At 38.0% G+C, this 18,345-nt stretch overlaps 1 protein-coding gene across 1 annotated transcript; it reads right to left on the bottom strand.

Annotated features, from left to right (window-relative positions):
- Window positions 1–11,336: 11,336 nt before the first annotated feature.
- Window positions 11,337–12,471, bottom strand: LOC141600944 (uncharacterized). Its single transcript, XM_074421201.1, has 2 exons — window positions 12,197–12,471; window positions 11,337–11,805 (listed from the first exon to the last, which is right to left on the bottom strand). Exons 1-2 carry the CDS (start codon window positions 12,469–12,471, stop codon window positions 11,337–11,339), a joined length of 744 nt encoding a protein of 247 aa, XP_074277302.1.
- Between the last annotated feature and the right edge of the window lie 5,874 nt (window positions 12,472–18,345).

Genomic DNA, 18,345 nt, shown 5'->3' with positions numbered 1-18,345 from the left:
AAATAAATATTACACGTAATGAATAAAAAGTTAAAGGTTGGTGACAAAGATCAAACGTATCTATGGCACTGCCGCATGGGACACATTAATGAGAAACGCGTAAAACAGCTCATTAAGAATGGAGCTATCTCGGCCTTTGATTTTCAATCATTTGGCACGTGTGAATCATGTCTCATCGGTAAGATGACTCGAATTTCCTTCAAAGGTGTTGGAATGCGCGCTGCTGACCTATTAGGACTCATACACACGGATGTATGTGGACCTATGTCAATCACCGCACGAGAAGGCTATAGGTACTTCATCACTTTCACGGACGATTTAAGTAGATATGGCTATGTCTAATTAATGAAGCACAAAAGTGAATCCTTTGAGAAATTCAAAGAATACCAGAATAGGGTATAGAACCTCATCGGGCGAAAGATTAAAACACTACGTTCGGATCGTGGTGGCGAGTATCTTTCTCACGAGTTTGATCAACACCTTAAGGACTTTGTGGGATTGCCTTATAGTTAACTCCACCTGAACACCTCAGTTGAATGGTGTGTCCGAACGGAGAAATCGAACTCTACTTGATATGGTTCGATCCATGATGAGTCACACGGTATTACCCGGATTCATTATGGGGTTATGCTCTTACACCGCTCTAATACTTAACAAAGTCCGTCTAAAGATGTTGACAAGACTCCATATGAACTATGGAAGGGAACGGTCCCTAACTTGTCCTTTATACGGGTTTGGGGCTGCGAGGCTTATGTCAAGTGGAGACACGAGGATAAGCTCGGCCCGCGATCGGTCAAGACATACTTTATAGGTTATCCTAAAGGAACACTTGGTCATTACTTCTATTCGCCAACCGAACAACGTGTTTTTGTTGCGGCTAGTGCGACATTCTTAGAGAAGGAATTTCTCGAGAATGCAAAGAGTGATAGAACCTTCGAACTGTCGGAGATTCCAGAACCAAATACCGAGCAACCATTGGAGGAACCACTTCCTTCAATCCCGGCTGCGGTTAATATTCCTGAGGAACCTAGGAGGTCGGGAAGAGTCTCTATTCCTCCGGACAGATACATTGGTATGGTCGAGGAACTTGACATAGATGACATTCTACTCTTAACGAGTAGTGAACCCGCAACCTATAAAGGTGCCATGACTAGTTCTGACTCAAAGCTATGGCTTGAGGCCATGCAATCCGAGATGGACTCTATGTATGAGAACAACGTATGGGATCTTGTTGACTTACCTGCTAAGGTTCGTTCCCTTCAATGCAAATGGCTTTACAAGATAAAGCATTCTGTGGAAGGTCAACAAGATATCTATAAACCACGACTAGTTGTTAAAGGTTTCACCCAAGTGCCAGGTTTGCACTATGATGAGATCTTTGCACCCATAGTCATGCTGCGTTCCATTCGGATTATCTTAGCGATCGCCGCTTTTCATGACTATGAAATTTGGCAAATGGATGTGAAAACCGCCTTCTTAAACGGCTTTTTGGAGGAAGAGTTGTATATGGTACAACCCGAAGGTTTCATTGATCCAGAAAATCCTAAGAAAGTGTGCAAGCTTAAGCGTTCCATTTATGGACTTAAGCAAGCATCTCGGAATTGGAATCATCGCTTCGAACAAGTGATAAAAGAAAATGGATTCATTCGATCGGTCGAGGAACCATGTCTGTATATCAAGTCGAGTGGGAGCAAGATTGTCTTCCTAATATTGTATGTTGACGACATACTCCTGATTGGAAATGACATACCTCTCTTAACTTCGGTGAAAGTATGGTTGAAGAACCATTTCCAGATGAAAGATCTGGGTGAGGCACAAAGAATTTGGGGCATCCGTATCTATCGAGATAGATCACGTCAGATGTTATCTCTCAGTCAGGAGTCTTACATAGACAAAGTCCTAGAGAGATTCAGCATGACTAACTCCAAAAAGGGGTTTCTTCCTATGGCTCCAGGGGTGCATTTGAGCAAGTCTTAGGCACCAGAGACACCAGAAGAGAAAGAGCGCATGGCACGGATTCCTTATGCCTCGGCTATAGGATCAATCATGTATGCCATGATATGCACACGTCCAGACGTGGCATATGCATTGAGTATGACAAGTCGATTCCAACAAGATCCGGTGATTCACATTGGATGGTCACAAGAACATTCTTAAGTACCTACGGAGGACTAAAGATTGGGCATTGACTTATGGAGGCGAACTAAAGCTATGCGCAACCTAAGGTTTCAGAGATGCTAGCTTCCAAACGGATCGAGATGACTCGAAATCTCGGTCTGGATTCGTATTTACTCCGAATGGCGCTGCATCACCGGAAGAGTTCCAAAAAACTGTTACATGACAGATTCTACGACTGAGTCCGAGTACTATGCCGCGTCTGAAGCTGTAAAGGAAGCGATATGGATGCGTCAATTCTTACAAGGACTATCTGTAGGGCCTAGTTCGAATGACCCAATCACCATCTATTGTGACAATAGTGGTGCCATCTTCCAAGCTAAGGAGCCTAGGTCTAGCAACAAATCTAGACATGTACAACGGAAAGCTCATCTAATCCGAGATTACGTGGAGCAAAAGGAAGTAGTGATAGAAAAGATTGCTACCGATGATAACATAGCAGATCCTCTCACAAAACCATTACGACAAGATAAGCATGAAGGGCATGTTAATTCCATGGGAATTAGACATGTTCCTGAGTTGTAGTACTCTTTTATGGATTAGATTCATTCTCGTTTGTACTCTATACGACACCATTGTTTTGATATTTATATATTTTGTTTTTCATGTGGAATTGTACGACAATTTTGAACACCACAAAGTGAACTGAACAAACATTATATTTTTAGTCCTTAATTGCCCACATGAGCTGATAACTCTGGCAATTATTTTGTGACGTTGGTTGATGGTGGGTTCAACGAGCCATAAGTCAACCGGTTGACGACCAATCACGAGGGCGAGTTATACGGATATCTCGTAGGACACCATTGTGACATCGACGTGGAGTCCTAAATGTTTTATAACATTCGGTGCCCGGTCGTGGATAGGACCTCCATGGTGATCCTAAGAGTCGATTCTTTTGACTATCGACTGTCTCTTGAGACTACGGCAGATTTTGGGTGACTTTGGTTCCTTTCTCACGGTCATCCGTAACAGGGGGCCAAGTAGATTTTTCTGGGTCATTTCATGCTGTGATTAGATCGGAAGGAGTCGAGTTGAAGGAAATATTCAGCCTTTATCGTGCTCGATATTTCTCGGGGCCACTCGAGGAGTCAGAATCGAAATGCATGGCCATGCTCGGATACGGATTCGTTTTATCGCTTAAGTTACTCTCTAGTCGGGAAACCATTCTTGATACAGATCGATTGTAAAATACGACCTTTGCGGATCCAGATCTGCAAATTGTTTTACATTGAGTGGGAGAAATTTTAAATGAATATGAGAATCGGTTATCGCACATACACTTGTACGGACAAGTGGGAGTTTGTTGAGCTGTGTCCTCCGATTAGTGCGGATAATGTCATTGCACATACACTTGTACGGACAAGTGGGAGCTTGTTGGGGCCGGTGTCCTTAACGATTAGTGCAAGGACTTATAAATCTTTAAAAGGATCAAAGGGCATACTTTTGGTATTATTATCAGTTGATCCACGTTTATCAATAACGGTTGGCTTGCTAGATAAGTTTGACGTTATTGTCATACAGATGGCGGTGATCAACTGGTCCCTAAAAGTCACACCTATAGGATACATTTGAGAGATGTGACGGTATGAAAATACAGTCATGTTGATGCCAATTTTGACTAACCAGTTAGTCCGAGTTATTGACTAGTAATTAGTCAAACGTGATGTTGAGATATTTTATTTAATACGGATTAAATAAAATGGGCTAAGGCGAATTAAGCAGTTAATTCGTAAATTGAATGTAAACGATTTATATTCGATTAATGTATATTGAATAAATTAATTATACAATATCGTCTTTGTCGGACATGTATTAATACTTCAACTAACCCGTGTTATTAGTTGATATTTTAATAGCCGATAACCGATGACGATTTATAATAAAAACCGCGTCATATACATTTTAGCGAAACGAGTCGGATCACGAGTTAAATGAGGAGAAAGTGGAAAGCCCACTCCCTCCTCTAGTGACCCGCGGACCGAGGCAACAAAAGGAGAGCCTTCTCTCCTTTTGAAACCTAATTCATTTTGACAACAAAATTAGGGTTTTGGAGATCATTTTTCTCTCTGTAACCTAGATCTCACATCTCGTAAAACTCACATCAAGTTCTCTCAATATTGCAAGGCAATTAGAGAACACTTTTCTAGCACAAGGGCATATTCTCAGACGATCTTGGGTGCAACAATTAGGAGGAGGTCTACTTTGATCTCTCATTGCCGAATTGCACTAGGACCGAAGGTTAATCCTTGTGCTTAATCGTTTTTCATTATATTTCGTTTATGACCATATTTCACATGTTAAATTTATGTTATAGTCCTAAATTTAAAGGGTCTTATACGGATATTACCCCACATTGGCGGGGTGCCTAATGACAGCCAAGTGTTGGCCATTGGAAATGTGGTTAGTGATGCGGCATTACAAGTGACTTCAACTTCAGACAGGAAGAAGTTCATCGAGATTGAACTCCCTTCTGGTGTTGATGATGACGAGGAGTTGAAAGCTCGGGCTGTAGATGTAAGTGCTATTTGTTTATTTGTCAAGGCTAATTTTAATGTTTTAAAGTTACTCTTTCTTTCACTACAATTACATTACAATTGTAATTGCGATATTAATCAGTAATTGCTTAAATTACAAGGTTGTCAGTTAAAATTATACTTTTTAAAGTTAAAATTATACTTTTGTATGTTACAATTACACTTTTGTCCTTTAAAATTATACTTTTTAAAGTTAATATTTTACTTTTGTAGCTTACAATTACACTTTTGTCCGTTAGAATTATACTTTTTGCCCTTAGAATTACACTTGTCAAGGTTAAAATTATACTTTTGAATGAACACTTTTGACTGAACAATTGTCCAATTATCTGTATTTTAATATAGGATGTGCATGAGCTTTACTTGAAGATGCAAAGGAATGCTACTGTCTTCTATTCATGGTATGCAGATGCAGCCATGACGCTCAAAAGGTTATCAGGAGTGATGAACCATTCTAGTGACCCTGTCGCTACACAATGCACGCAATCATTCTTTCAAAGACAAAGGATGAAGGATTATGCTGTGGAAATGCAGGAGATAGCTGAACGAATAAATCATTCCGTGAAATCGGCTCTCCGTCTTTGCAACAAAGTCCAGGTGATCGATGATCGAATGACGAGGTAGATGACGACGGTGAGCGATGTTGGTGACGATGATGAAGAGGAGGACATGGTGATGAGGACGAGGGAGATGACGAGGATGGTGATAATGTTGACGATGAGGAGGATGGTGATGATATGGAGGATGATGGATACAATAATGAGAAAGAGGTGACTGTAGATGTGTGTACAGACCGCGAAGGCACGGTGGCCGCCTCAATTGTTTCGGATGAAGCAGCCAGTGAGAAAGCACGGGAGGTGTCTACAAAACAGATAATGGAGGTCGTGCAATTTTACGACACGGCTGAATTTACGGACTCTGCTAACAGAGACGAGTACAGTAAGGACACCGACGTGGATGTTGGTAGTACTCGTGAGATTTCCGTTATTTACAGAAGGAGGAAGGTAGATGGAAAGCGGTGGTCATTAATGAACCACCAAAATTTGACCTAAAATTCTCGAAGATATATATTCAAAAGAAGATCTTGATGAGGCCGAGAAGAAGTTCTATGCGAATCTTTGCGCACCTGAAAGGAAGAAGAGCAGACGATGGATATGGGCGTGCTCGTGGCCGGGGAACCTCGGATAGTGACAATAAAAATGAGGAGGATGGGCCCACCGACGCTGATCCACCTGTCACTCAATTGCTGATTTCGTCTGCGGAGATTATTGAAGCAGAGCGTCGAGCAGAAATGTCGGCCAGAGAAGACCATGTAATTGGAGAGGTAAGAGAATTGGTGAAAGTGGCCTCCGACGCTACGGGAGCGGTTGTGCATGTGAGTGAAGTTCCGAATGCCGAGACGGACAAGGATGATGACAAGATTGGGAAGGGTAATGCTTGAGCCTGGTCTCCAATGTTCAAGTACAATAGTGGTTCTTTAACACTAGACGATCTTTGTCAAGTGGATTATAAATCTTTGGAATTTTGTGGGCCGATCTTTGGGGGAGTCCGAGAAGGCGGATAATGCTTTGGTGGAAGTTCGAACATAGAAGTTGCCCCCCGCCACTCGGTTCCTATTCTCGAATCTTTGAGATATGTGATGCGAGAGCGCGCGCACGAAACAACATTATGAAGAGGGTGCGAGAAACGGCGGATGCGCAACGACCGACGAGCGGTTGTTAAAGGGTAACGAGCGGCGGAATATGTATATGCGTTGCGAGCAAAGGAATTTATGGACGTAGAATGGACAAGTCTTGTATATTCTCTCGCGGACGTAAACGCTATGCTCCGGGAGCACCCAATATCTCGTGCATCTTGAAAATGAGGAGGGGTGGAATAATGATGAGCCAAATTTGGATACAAGTCCTCGAGACTGTGGTAGAGAAGGTGGTGGATGGGGCTGATCAAGGATCACGGAGGTAATGCATTGACCTTCAGAGTTTAGAAGTGCCGTGGATGAAGTTATTTAGTTAGAATTACATTTTTCTCTTTTAAAGTTACACTTTGTTAAGTTACAATAACACTTTTTTGGCTTAGAATTACACTTTTCTCTGCTGCAATTAGACAATTGTTAGTTAAAATAACACTTTATTTAGTTAGAATTATAATTTTCTCTGCTAAAACTACACTTTTTTAAGTTAAAATTATACTTTTGTAGCTTACAATTACACTTTTGTCTTCTAGAATTAGACTATTTTTAGTTAAAATTACACTTATTTGTGATAAAATAACACTCTATTTTGTTTGAATTATAATTTTGTCTACTAAATTATATTTTCTTCTCTGCCACAGTTACACTTGCTTTCTGATGATGAAATAACACTATTTTTATTACAGATGCGGCAGTGGAGGATGTTGCCGTGAAGTCTTCGGAAGGGACTATCGAGCACAGAGAGGTAACAGCTGACGTAGTACCAGAGGCAGAGAACGCCGACATTCCTATCCCGGTCCCGTACGTCCCTCACAGTGATCTGAGCTACAATCCTTTTCTACTTCACTCGAGTGAGCCCTTACCATGCATGGATCACGTCATTGAGAACCTTGGGTGTTCTATTGATTGTGGGGCACCTAATCCTGAATTGTGCTTTGCGACGAGAAACCTAGCATTCAGTCAGGAGCTCCTAGTGCCAATGTTCAGTGACAGGAAATACTTGATTGACTATGCGTTCAATCAGTCAGACGCGTTTTCCGAGTTGTAAGTGTATTATTTTTTACAAGAGGCCCTTAACATTCCTAATTATATATATATTTATTGGCTAATTAAATTTTTTTGTTGTAGGAAACGATTGGTCCAATTCAGCGAGTTTTATTTCATTACCCGGGAAGATATTGCAACTTTGAATCCTCGGGAGCAAATCATGACAAGTGTTATTGATGGTTGGTGCTTGCTACTCAACCACATCATGAAACCTTCGGACATATCCCGTTCTTTCTTTGGACTAAGTCACACTGTAAGTTAAAATGTTACCTTTGTGTGTTAAAATTACACATTTGTCCGTTAGAATTATACTTTTTAAAGTTAAAATGTTTCTTTTGTATGTTAAAATTGCACATTTGTCCGTTAAAATGATACTTTTTGCCGTTAGAATTACACTTTTGATTGTTTAAATTATACTTTTAACATTTCCCTTCTGAGTTAATTCTAACACTTTTTTTGGTTAAAGTTTCACTTTATTTTTATAAAATAGCTCTTTTAATTATCTGTTCACGCATTTAACACTTTTCAAATTAAAGGACCCCGCAAGGTCTATTTGGAACGCTCAAAAGCTTGGGAAAGTGTTGAACAAAGACGAAGACATTTATGGTGGCTGGGATGCCCGGGCTGAAACCTGTCGTGCACCATTCCAGCTTGATACGGACATGGTAGGTAACAAAACATGTAATCTTGTCTCATGGTTTTTAAGTTTTCCTTTTTCTGATCTTAGCGACACACGGTGCAGATCTTTCTGCCCGTGTTATCTGGCGACGGTGATCACTACAGCTGCGTGTGCATCAACTTTCTCACCGAGCAGATTGACTACCTCGACAACCGCAAATACGATGACCCATTAGAAACGCTCCCTTACGGAGGGATAGCGCGTATTTTGGTAAGTGTCCGATATCCAAAAGTCAACCAATTTATATGGGTCGTACTACGTTAACACACTGACGTTTTTTCATGTTCAGGCAAATATAATGGGGAAGTATTTGGTGTCTAAAGGGTCATCTAAGGGGGCAAAGGTCAGCGGGTTCAAGATTGTCAACATTGAGTTCAAATTTGGCAAGGTCAAGGGTATTCGAGAAATGACTGTGGTGTTTTCATGATGCTACATATGATGTTCTACCGCGGAAGCCCTTTTCAATGTGACCTCGGGAAAGAGGATGCTATGAGTTTGTACCGTGCTGAGATTGCTGCAACACTCGTCCTCTGTGACATTAACAGTATCAGAGAAGAGATCTTGATGCGGGTTGTTTATTTCAAAACGACTGCTGGACATCCGTTGACAAGAAAGTTGAATGCTGTTAAGAGGAAAACAGATGGTGACATAGGGCCGGAGTCCACAAAACGTGCTCGCGTAACTGAATTTGAAGAGCCCGTTATGAAGGCGACGCCTGTTACCATGCGCATTCCATCTGGTAAAGCGCTATCCTCTGTTAAGAGCCATCACCGTGGAAAGGGGGACGGGTTGGGCTGCTCTCTCGACTGTGGTAGAGGTGGTCTCAACACAAATGTAGTGTCGAAACTGCTCCGGGGCAACCAAGCGTTAATCAAGGATATTAAAAACAAGAGGAAGCATGTTGCCGACTATTGCTTGTTAGATGACCACACTTATGATGAAGGGTCTGTTAATCTGGCTTAATTAACTACTTCTTTAATCAAGGATACTCAGATTATTTTTCACATTTATTCTACTTTAATTAACGACTTCTTTAATATTACGGAGTGCAGTGAACAGCTGGTCTGGTACACCCGTCACGCAACGCTTCGGAGAAAAGACATTATGTCCTTGATGCCTGAAAACCTTATGTCGTTGAATGTCATCGAGTGCTGGTCGATTTTGATGAACCATTTGGAGAAGGAGGAATATGGCGACCAAATGAGGATGTCATTCCTTGATATACGTCACATGGTAATTCCATTAATCATTGCATAATATTTATGTCCACTTCTATTACACCTTTGTTACTTAGAATGACACTTTTCTTAATTACAGTGTTATTATGTGAATGTTTCACTTTAGTTCTTTTAATCAACAAAAGTGTCATTCTAACCGTGTGAAGTGTAATTTTAAGGGATAATAGTGTAATTTTGGGTGACAATGTAACCACATTAATCATGTTCACTATTGCCTTTTAAAGGATTTACTGTTAGGTATGCTCGGGACGTTTGAACAACCAGGCACACAATCGACAAAGAACTATGACAACCTTTGTACGATCCGGGACACCTTCATCGTTGATAGTGAGCATACCGTTAACTTGAAAACAGACTTGCTATTTGTCCCGTTCTGCATTGACGACCATTTCGCATGCGTATGTATCAATCACAAATCAAATACAGTCGACTTGCTGGACGGGCAAAGGCATTCTCGATTTGAAAAAGTCGCATTTGGCAAAGCAAACAAGTTTAATTGTAAGTTATTGTCGATCGCTTTCTTCCGAATGCTATCTTTTTTGTTCAATCGGTTTTTTTAAGGTAATTATGTACATTTGCAGGCTAGCGCAGTGAGTGATTATTTAGAATCACGGGATAAGGAAAAGAAGAACACTAGGGCACGGGAAATTCCTAATTATGTGTTGCGCCGATACCTTTCAGCGGGGATGTCACCTACTCTCAACCAACCGTAGTCGGTCTGCTTCACCATGATGGCTATGCTCTTATACGAGGGTCTTCCTTTTCAGCATGAAGACCTCGAGAAGAAGAAATCACGGCGCTATTTGGTGATTCAAATTGGTAGCTACCCTCGTTCGCGGACATGAACATTTTGCGCGAAGGTGTGCTCGAGAAGGTCAAAGCTTTTGTTAGCACGAAGGACAAACTGTGGAAGGTATTACAACAGAAGCGTAGACAGCCCCGTGCCAATGTGAAAAAATAACAACCTTAATTTAGTTCAGGTTTTGTGGGAATATTCCCTTGGCTATGTAAACACTTATTTCATACTTTGTATTATTTGCAGATGTTAGCAACCTTAATGTAGAAAGTTAGTTTATGTGTAAACAATCTTACAACATTCTATAAAAGAATGCCTTTTCCTCTCAAGCAAGATGCAGCCACAACTGTCTTTCAATGTATCTAGTTCAACAATATAGAGTAATATGTTAGTTAAATCGAGTCGAAAGAAAGTGTGACCGTAATACACAAAAGTGTAATTCTAACCGTCGAAGTGTAATTCTAACCGCCATAGCCATAAAGGATGTGAGATAGACCTTACATTACATAAAATATAAATGTAATTTTAAAAGGCAAAAGTGTCATTTTAGGAGTTTTATTTATAAAAATATAGTTATGTTGTTTTACCTATTTAAAAGATGGTGCAATAATAACTATGTTATAAGGCTTTAGTATAGACGAAGTCTAACTGAAATTGCATACTCTGTAATTATAATGAGTTTAAGTGTAATTCTGATTATAACAATCCTACCCTAAGCAGATATGAGGCCATTGCAATTTTATTCCCTAGATATGTGTAATTTTAAGAACATAATTTGTCATAATAGTCAAGAGTGAAAAATTCAACGTTCTGAATTTGCACATTATAACTGTGTCGTCTAATAAAAAATACTTCATCAAAATACATTGTAATACCAACGGCGACCAGTTGTCTTCCTGGCAGTTTGATGTCTAAACACAATACGAAACATCATGTTGTACCTCGTATTTTGTGTAGACATCCCCAAAAAAATGTACTACTTATTACGTATTATATTGATTATTCTAAGATGCCTTCTTCTTCTTCTTCTTCTTCTTCTTCTTCTTCTTCTTCTTCTTCTTCTTCTTCTTCTTCTTCTTCTTCTTCTTCTTCTTCTTCTTCCGACGAGGTTTCTGACGATTGCGACACTGGCGGGTGCTCTGCGAATGGGTTAGGGCAGTTCCTTTTGTCATGGTTACCTAATCGCTTGCAATTTACACATACGTTTTGGCTTCCTTGCCAAAGCAACTGCTTTTTCCTTCATCGACAACATTCTCTTTCCGCTCCCCTTGTTCTTGGATTTCTTGGGCGGCAAAATGGTTATCTCCTCACTAGGAGAACATCCAAGAATTTTCTCCAACTGTTGTCGTTTATTCAATGGTGATCCTAATGGTGAGAGTTTCTCCTTAAACTGTCTAATTAGACTAGAAAAGTTCTCGACATCATTCTTCAATTTGCCCATGAGCAACCCAACTGTCCTCGATGAATCTCCGACCACATTACGACATCGCAACTGTTTTCCATCTATTATATCAACGTCCTCGCTTGCTTCACCATTACAATCGAACATTTTAGACAACCTTGCATCTTTACACCATCTTTTAACAACACATTGTTCTGGAATAATCTTCACTCCGTTTGATGAGTAAATCCATATGACATGCCTAAAAAATAATGCCTTTCCTCTCAAGCATTATGCAGCTACAAGTGGCTTTCAATGTATCTAGTTCAACAATATAGAGTAATATGTTAGTTAAATCAGTCAGATGAAAGTGTGATTGTAATACACAAAAGTATAATTTTAATCAATAAAAGTGTGATTGTAACGGATAAAAGTATAACTTTAATCAATTTGTAATTTTAACTACCCAAAGTGTAATACTAATCAATAAAAGTGTAATTTTAACGGATTAAAGTATAACTTTAGCAACCCAAAGTATTATTTTAACAATCCAAAGTATAATTCTAACAACCCTAGGTGTAAATTTAATCAACAAAAGTATAATTTTAACGGATAAAAGTATAATTTTAACAAACAAATGCTACGAATGATACCAGGCGTATGTAACCTCATAATTTCTGTCCCTGTTTGCATCTCTTACAGTGGTCACTTCTAAAGCGCCACACTCAGTGAATCCTCTACTTTTACAAGTACCAATTGAGCACTTGGCCTCTTCTTTAAATTCCTCGAATACTTTATGACTGTACACTTGCGCCCCGTGCACTTCAATAGCTAGATGCGTTGATATTTCAGGAAACCGTATCTCATTACGATTGTCAATCTGCTTTCGTGTGTGTCTTTGCTGGTCCATCGCGCTGTCAAAACGCATCGTAAACTCAACTAATGTTCCTGACTTACTCTCAAATCTCTTAAGAAAACTATTTTCGCTCTCTGATCTTTGGGTTGTCCTCATAACACCCCCCATATCTAGGTCCCTACAATGAGCCATAACCCGCTGCTTCCTTTTAGCGTACATTTCTTGGAACCAGTCAATGTTATTAACATTGTGTTCCCTGCCAATTTCTTCCCATTTTGCATCGAACTCAGCCGCTTCAATGTCTTCATCCCATATTATGGCATTCAATTTCTTTAGAAACACTGAATAATCATCTCTCGCCATTCCATACTTGCTTGGAACCTTGTTCATGATATGCCACATACAATAGCGGTGGCGCGCTGTCTTGAACACCAATGACACCGCTTTAAGAATACCAGGATCCTGATCGGTGATAATGTACTTAGGCTCTTTGCCACCCATCGCACCCAGAAAACGGGTGAACACCCATTTAAACGAGTCTGCATCTTCATGAGTAACAAGCGCTCCACAAAAAGTGACTGACCGCTTATGATTATCAACCCCCGTGAAAGGTGTGAAGGACATGTCATACTTATTGGTGGAATACGTCGGATCGAACGACACTGCATCCCCAAAAACTGAGTAGTTCCTTCTAGCGATCCCGTCGGCCCATATAGCTTTACTAAGGCTACCGTCAGAATCAACATCATAGTCAAAGAAGAACCCTGGTCTAGTAACAGCCAATTCCTTAAAGTGGTCCACGAACATCTGACCGTCCCGTTCATGAATGTAGCATTTCACATCCCTGTGAAAGTTCTTAAAAGAATTCAAACTAGCACCGATGTTTTCAAACCCATTAACATGTTCCTTCAGAATTTTGTAAGTCTTCGTAGCTCCTATCTTCAGCTGTTGATTATTGACAATCTTTTAGATGTACGGATTTTAATCACCAAAAACATAATTAAAACAGATACAAATATATCAGTTCAAAAAAAGAAAAGTGTTGTTTTAACAAGAAAAAATGTAATTGTAGAGTCAAAAAGTGTAATTTTAGATGACAAAAGTGTAATTCTAACAAAATAAAGTGAAATTATAACATAAACAAGTATAATTTTAATCAAGAAAAGTGTAATTTCAATCAACTCACCCTTGAATTATAAAGGATTATCATTTTGTGATAGTCTGTTATGTTACATGCCAACTTTTGAAACTCTCTATCTCTGGCTGATACGATTTCATGGTTGTGGCCACTGTGGAATCTGTCAATTCGTAATTCCCCATTAATCACGAATAGTCTAATCCTCGCTTTGCAACCAACACGCCTGACTTTGTGTCTCCTACCTGAGTCCTGGCCGCCATTGCACTCCAATTGTCCCTTCTGTTTGAACCCCTCCCGGTTGCAAACCAACAGTTTAGATTTGATCTCCCCTCCACGCCATCTCTTAGTCGTGTACTTACGCACATCAAAACCACAAGCAACAGCATAAATTCTATAAAATGTCACTGCTTCCTCTATTTCCAGAAATTCCTGACCAACATAGGGGGTGAACTTAGCTTCAACGTCTTTGCAAAATTCTTCTTCGTTCGGCTTTCGTTTTCCATTGTGCTCAATATTATCTGACAATAGCGTAATTATTATCAATTGTTTTCATAACAACTTAAAGTAACCCATATATTTGTTAAAATTATATATTTCTTAAAATTACACTTTTCGTAGTTATCATTACACTTTTGCGTGTTAGAATTATACTTTCTACTATTACAATTATAGTTTATAAACTTACAGCTTTTCTGTTACAATCAACCCTTTGGTTGTTAAAATTACACTTTTGTGTGTTACAATTATACTTGTTTCTATTAGAATTACAGTTTGAAAACTTACAGAAATTGTCTTTTGCAATAACACTTTTACTAGTAAGAATTACTGTTTACAAATTTAGAATGTTATAATAACAATTTAACCTGTTAAAATTACAGTCCAATCTGTTACAATTATACTTTTTATTATTACAATTACAGTTTCAAAACTTGCTTTTCTGTTACAATAAACCATTTGGTTGTTATAATTACACTTTTGTCTGTTATAATTATACTTGTAATTATTAGAATTACAGTTTGAAAACTTACATATTTTGTCTCTTACAATAACACTTTTACCTGTTAAAATTATACTTTTATCAGATATAATTACACTTTTATAAGTTATACTTACGATTTTGACAATTTCAATTTAAGATACAAATATTACACTTTTGAAATTCAATTCTACCATAATAATTACAATAATACTTTGGTGGCTTAAAATCACACCTTTTGCAGTTAAAATTACATTTTCATCGCATTATAATTACACTTTTTAATGTTACAGTCATGTTGCAGATACTATATTCACTGTTATAAATTTCAAGCCTGACATATGATGTTGAACTCTACCATATAAATAATTCCATCATCGAGAAGTTTAACTTATTATTCACAGAGTTGATATTGAACTCCATAATGATGGAGTTCATGTTAAAAGAGTGGATTTACAGATTTTACATAATAAAAAACAAGCTTCAAAAATAACCTAAAATACACTTCCTCATCATATTTAAACAACTGTTCATATCTAACCTAATGTTTTCATAAAAATATGATATATAAACTAACATGAAGAAAATAAAAAAAATAATCCAATAATTACCATGGCCAAATGGAATCATTTGCAAATCCGTCATTTTTTACGTTGGACGTTGGTCTTGTTGTTTGTTTCTGAGCTTGGAGGATAATAATGGAAGATGATCAAGGAAGCTGATAAAGCAAGCTGATAAAGGAAGATGAGAAATGAAGAAAGTAGGATTTGCTCTAAATTTTCGCCGATCGATGAGTTTTTTTTTCAAATTGTGTTTTGGTGGAGTATGTTTAGAAATGTGTTGAGGAAGGTTGTTGAGTGATTATGCATGTGTTTGTGTGTGCACGGTGGGTAATAGCCAATTGTACTTGACACACACGACCTCTCTCCTCTCCTCACCCTATTTCCTTTTTTTTTTCACGCCTATAATGGGATTAAAGTAGGCAAATCTCCACTCTCCATTCTCCTAATCCAAGGGCCCTAATAAAGACTTAGGGACTCAAAAGATATTAAGGACTTAGGAGAACTTATCACTATATATATATATATATATATATATATATATATATATATATATAGTGTCAAGTTCTTCTAAGTCCCTTTTTTTTTTGAGTCCATAAGTCCCTCCCACAACCCTTGGATCATGCATGGTGGAAGGTTGAGATTGAAAGCAAAAAACACACTTAACACTAATTAATTCACTTCTCTCTCTAGTTTTAATAATACATTCACTAATTCATTATCATACACAATTAACACCATATTTTGTCTTATACTTCAAAGTTTATGAAAATTTTGTTAACATTTTTCCCGTTTCGATTTTTTTCGTTTTTTTTTTTTTTTTCGAGACAAGTTTTCGACATTTTAGGATTTTACGAGTGTAATTCTAACAGCAAAAAGTGTAATTTTAAGGAATATTTTCGAGAATTTAGCGTTTTACAAGTTTAACTTCAATCTTTTCCGAGTGATTTTAACGAATAATATTTTGAATTTTTGTCATTTTATCACAAGTTATTGTAATTTAGCATTTTACAAGTGTTATTTTAATGACAAAAAGTGTTATTTTAGTCCAGGTAAGTGTAATTTCAGTCCAATGAGATTGTTATTTTTAGTCAAGGAGAATGTAATTTTAGTCCGAAAAAGTGTAATTTTAGTCCGAGAAAAGTATAATTTCAGTCCACTGAGAATGTAATTTTAGTCCATTGAGAGTAACATTAGTCTAATGAGAATATGAGAATATGACCAAGTCCATGGAGAATGTAACATTAGTCCAATAGTAGTAAGTGTAATTCTAGCCGAAAAAGTGTAATTTTAGCCGAAAAAATTGTTATTCTATCAGAAAAAAGTATAATTTTAACAAAAACAAAAAGTGTAATTTTAATGGAGAAAAGTGTAATTTTAACAGAAAAAAGTGTAATTTTAATGAAGAAAAGTGTAATTTTAACAGAAAAAAAGTGTAATTCTAACGGAAAAAAGTGTAATTCTAACAACAAAAAGTGTAATTTTAGCCGAAAAAAGTGTTATTCTAGCAGAAAAAAGTATAATTTTAACAGAAAAAAGTGTAATTTTAATGAAGAAAAGTGTAATTTTAACAGAAAAAGTGTAATTCTAACAACAAAAAGTGTAATTTTAGCCGAAAAAAATGTTATTCTAACAAAAAAAAGTATAATTTTAACAGAAAAAAGTGTAATTTTAATGAAGAAAAGTGTAATTTTAACAGAAAAAAGTGTAATCCTAACAGAAAAAAGTGTAATTCTAACAACAAAAAAGTGTTATTTTAGCCGAAAAAAGTGTTATTTCTAGCAGAAAAAGGTATAATTTTAACAGAAAAAAGTGTAATTCTAACAACAAAAAGTGTAATTTTAGCCTAAAAAAGTGTTATTCTAACAAAAAAAAGTGTAATTCTAACAACAAGAAGTGTAATTTTAATGAAGAAAATTGTAATTTTAACAGAAAATTGTAATTTTAACACCAATATACTCAGATTTTAGATAATTCCTCCTCCCTCATCTCGTTTTTAAAAAAATGATAGTAGGATCATATTTTACAACAATAACCACCACCATCCTATTTTACAAAAATAAATAAGAAATTTAAAAAAAAAAAAAACAGAGAAGAAAGTAGATTGAAGAAAGAAGAAAAAAGAAGAAAAAAAGAACCCCACATCCACACCCATAAACAAACACAAAAGCCCACCTCTAAAAAGTAGATCTGAACAAGAAAAAAGCAAAGAAAAGTCACAAGAAAAAAAAAAAATGGGGCGTGAGATTGAAGAAAGAAGGAAAAAAAAGAAAAAAAACAACAAAACAACCCACATTCACGTGGGATTGAAGAAAGAAGAAAAAAGAAGAAAAAAAAAGACAGTGGAGAGTAGGGCGTGAGGGAGGGAGGAGTGAGGCAGGACAATGGTGGTTGGGTGGTGGTGACAACGACAGTGGAGAGTATATCGGGTGGTGGTGGTAGTTGGGTGGTCGGCGGTGTCCTGGTGGATTTATGTTGGTGGTGATGCGGGTGGTGGTGTGTGAGACGGAGAGGAGAGTAAATCTGGTGGTGGTTGAAGTGGAGAGGAGAGGCTGGGTTGTCGGGGTGTGGTGGGTAGGGTGTGCGGACTGTGGTGGTATGGCGTGAGGCGGTGGTGGCTGTTGGGTGTGGTGGGTAGGGTGTGCGGCGATGTGGGGTGGTGGAGGTGGGTGGGAGAGTAATATGGAGGGAGGTGGTGGTATGGCGTGAGAGGCGGTGGTGGCAGCGGGGTGGGGAGGTGGTGGCCGGTGGGTTGGGTTGGAGAGAAAAGGGGGGGAAAATTTTTGATTTTTTTGTTTTTGAATTTGTTTGGTTTTTTAGAGAGGAGAAGTTTTTGAGAGATAAAAAATGAGTGAAATTATGAGATATGAGAGAGAAGTGGTGTTTGGAAAAGTATATATATATTAAATTAGTAGTTAATTAGGAAGAGTTAGTGATTAATTAGTATAGGTAGTGAGAGAGTGGGTTTAATGAGCTTTAATCCCCTACTTTTTGCTTCCAATCTCAACCCTCCATCTTCCTCATCCAATGGCTCTAAAGGGAACTTATGGACTCAAATGTAAGACATGGACTCACTTGATCTTATTACTATATATATATAGTGATAAGTTCTTCTAAGTCCTTAATATCTTTTGAGTCCCTAAGTCTTCTTTAGGGCCCTTGGATTAGAAGAATGGAGAGTGGAGATTTGCCTACTTTAAGCCCATAATAGGCGTGAAAAAAAAAAGGAAATAGGGTGAGCAGGAGAGAGAAGGCTGTGTCAGTACAATTTC

The sequence above is a fragment of the Silene latifolia genome, chromosome 9 (assembly GCF_048544455.1).
Source record: "Silene latifolia isolate original U9 population chromosome 9, ASM4854445v1, whole genome shotgun sequence".
Classification (NCBI taxonomy): Eukaryota; Viridiplantae; Streptophyta; class Magnoliopsida; order Caryophyllales; family Caryophyllaceae; genus Silene; species Silene latifolia.
Note: the sequence above shows the minus strand (reverse complement) of the source record. Positions and strands in the feature narration are given on the sequence as shown.

Coding starts and splice junctions, on each gene's coding strand:
- LOC141600944 (XM_074421201.1), bottom strand. CDS start 12,471: ATGCGTTTTGACAGCGCGATGGACCAGCAAAGACACACACGAAAGCAG. Junction 11,806..12,196: donor TATGAGGTTACATACGCCTG/GTATCATTCGTA, acceptor ATTATTTTTTAG/GCATGTCATATGGATTTACT.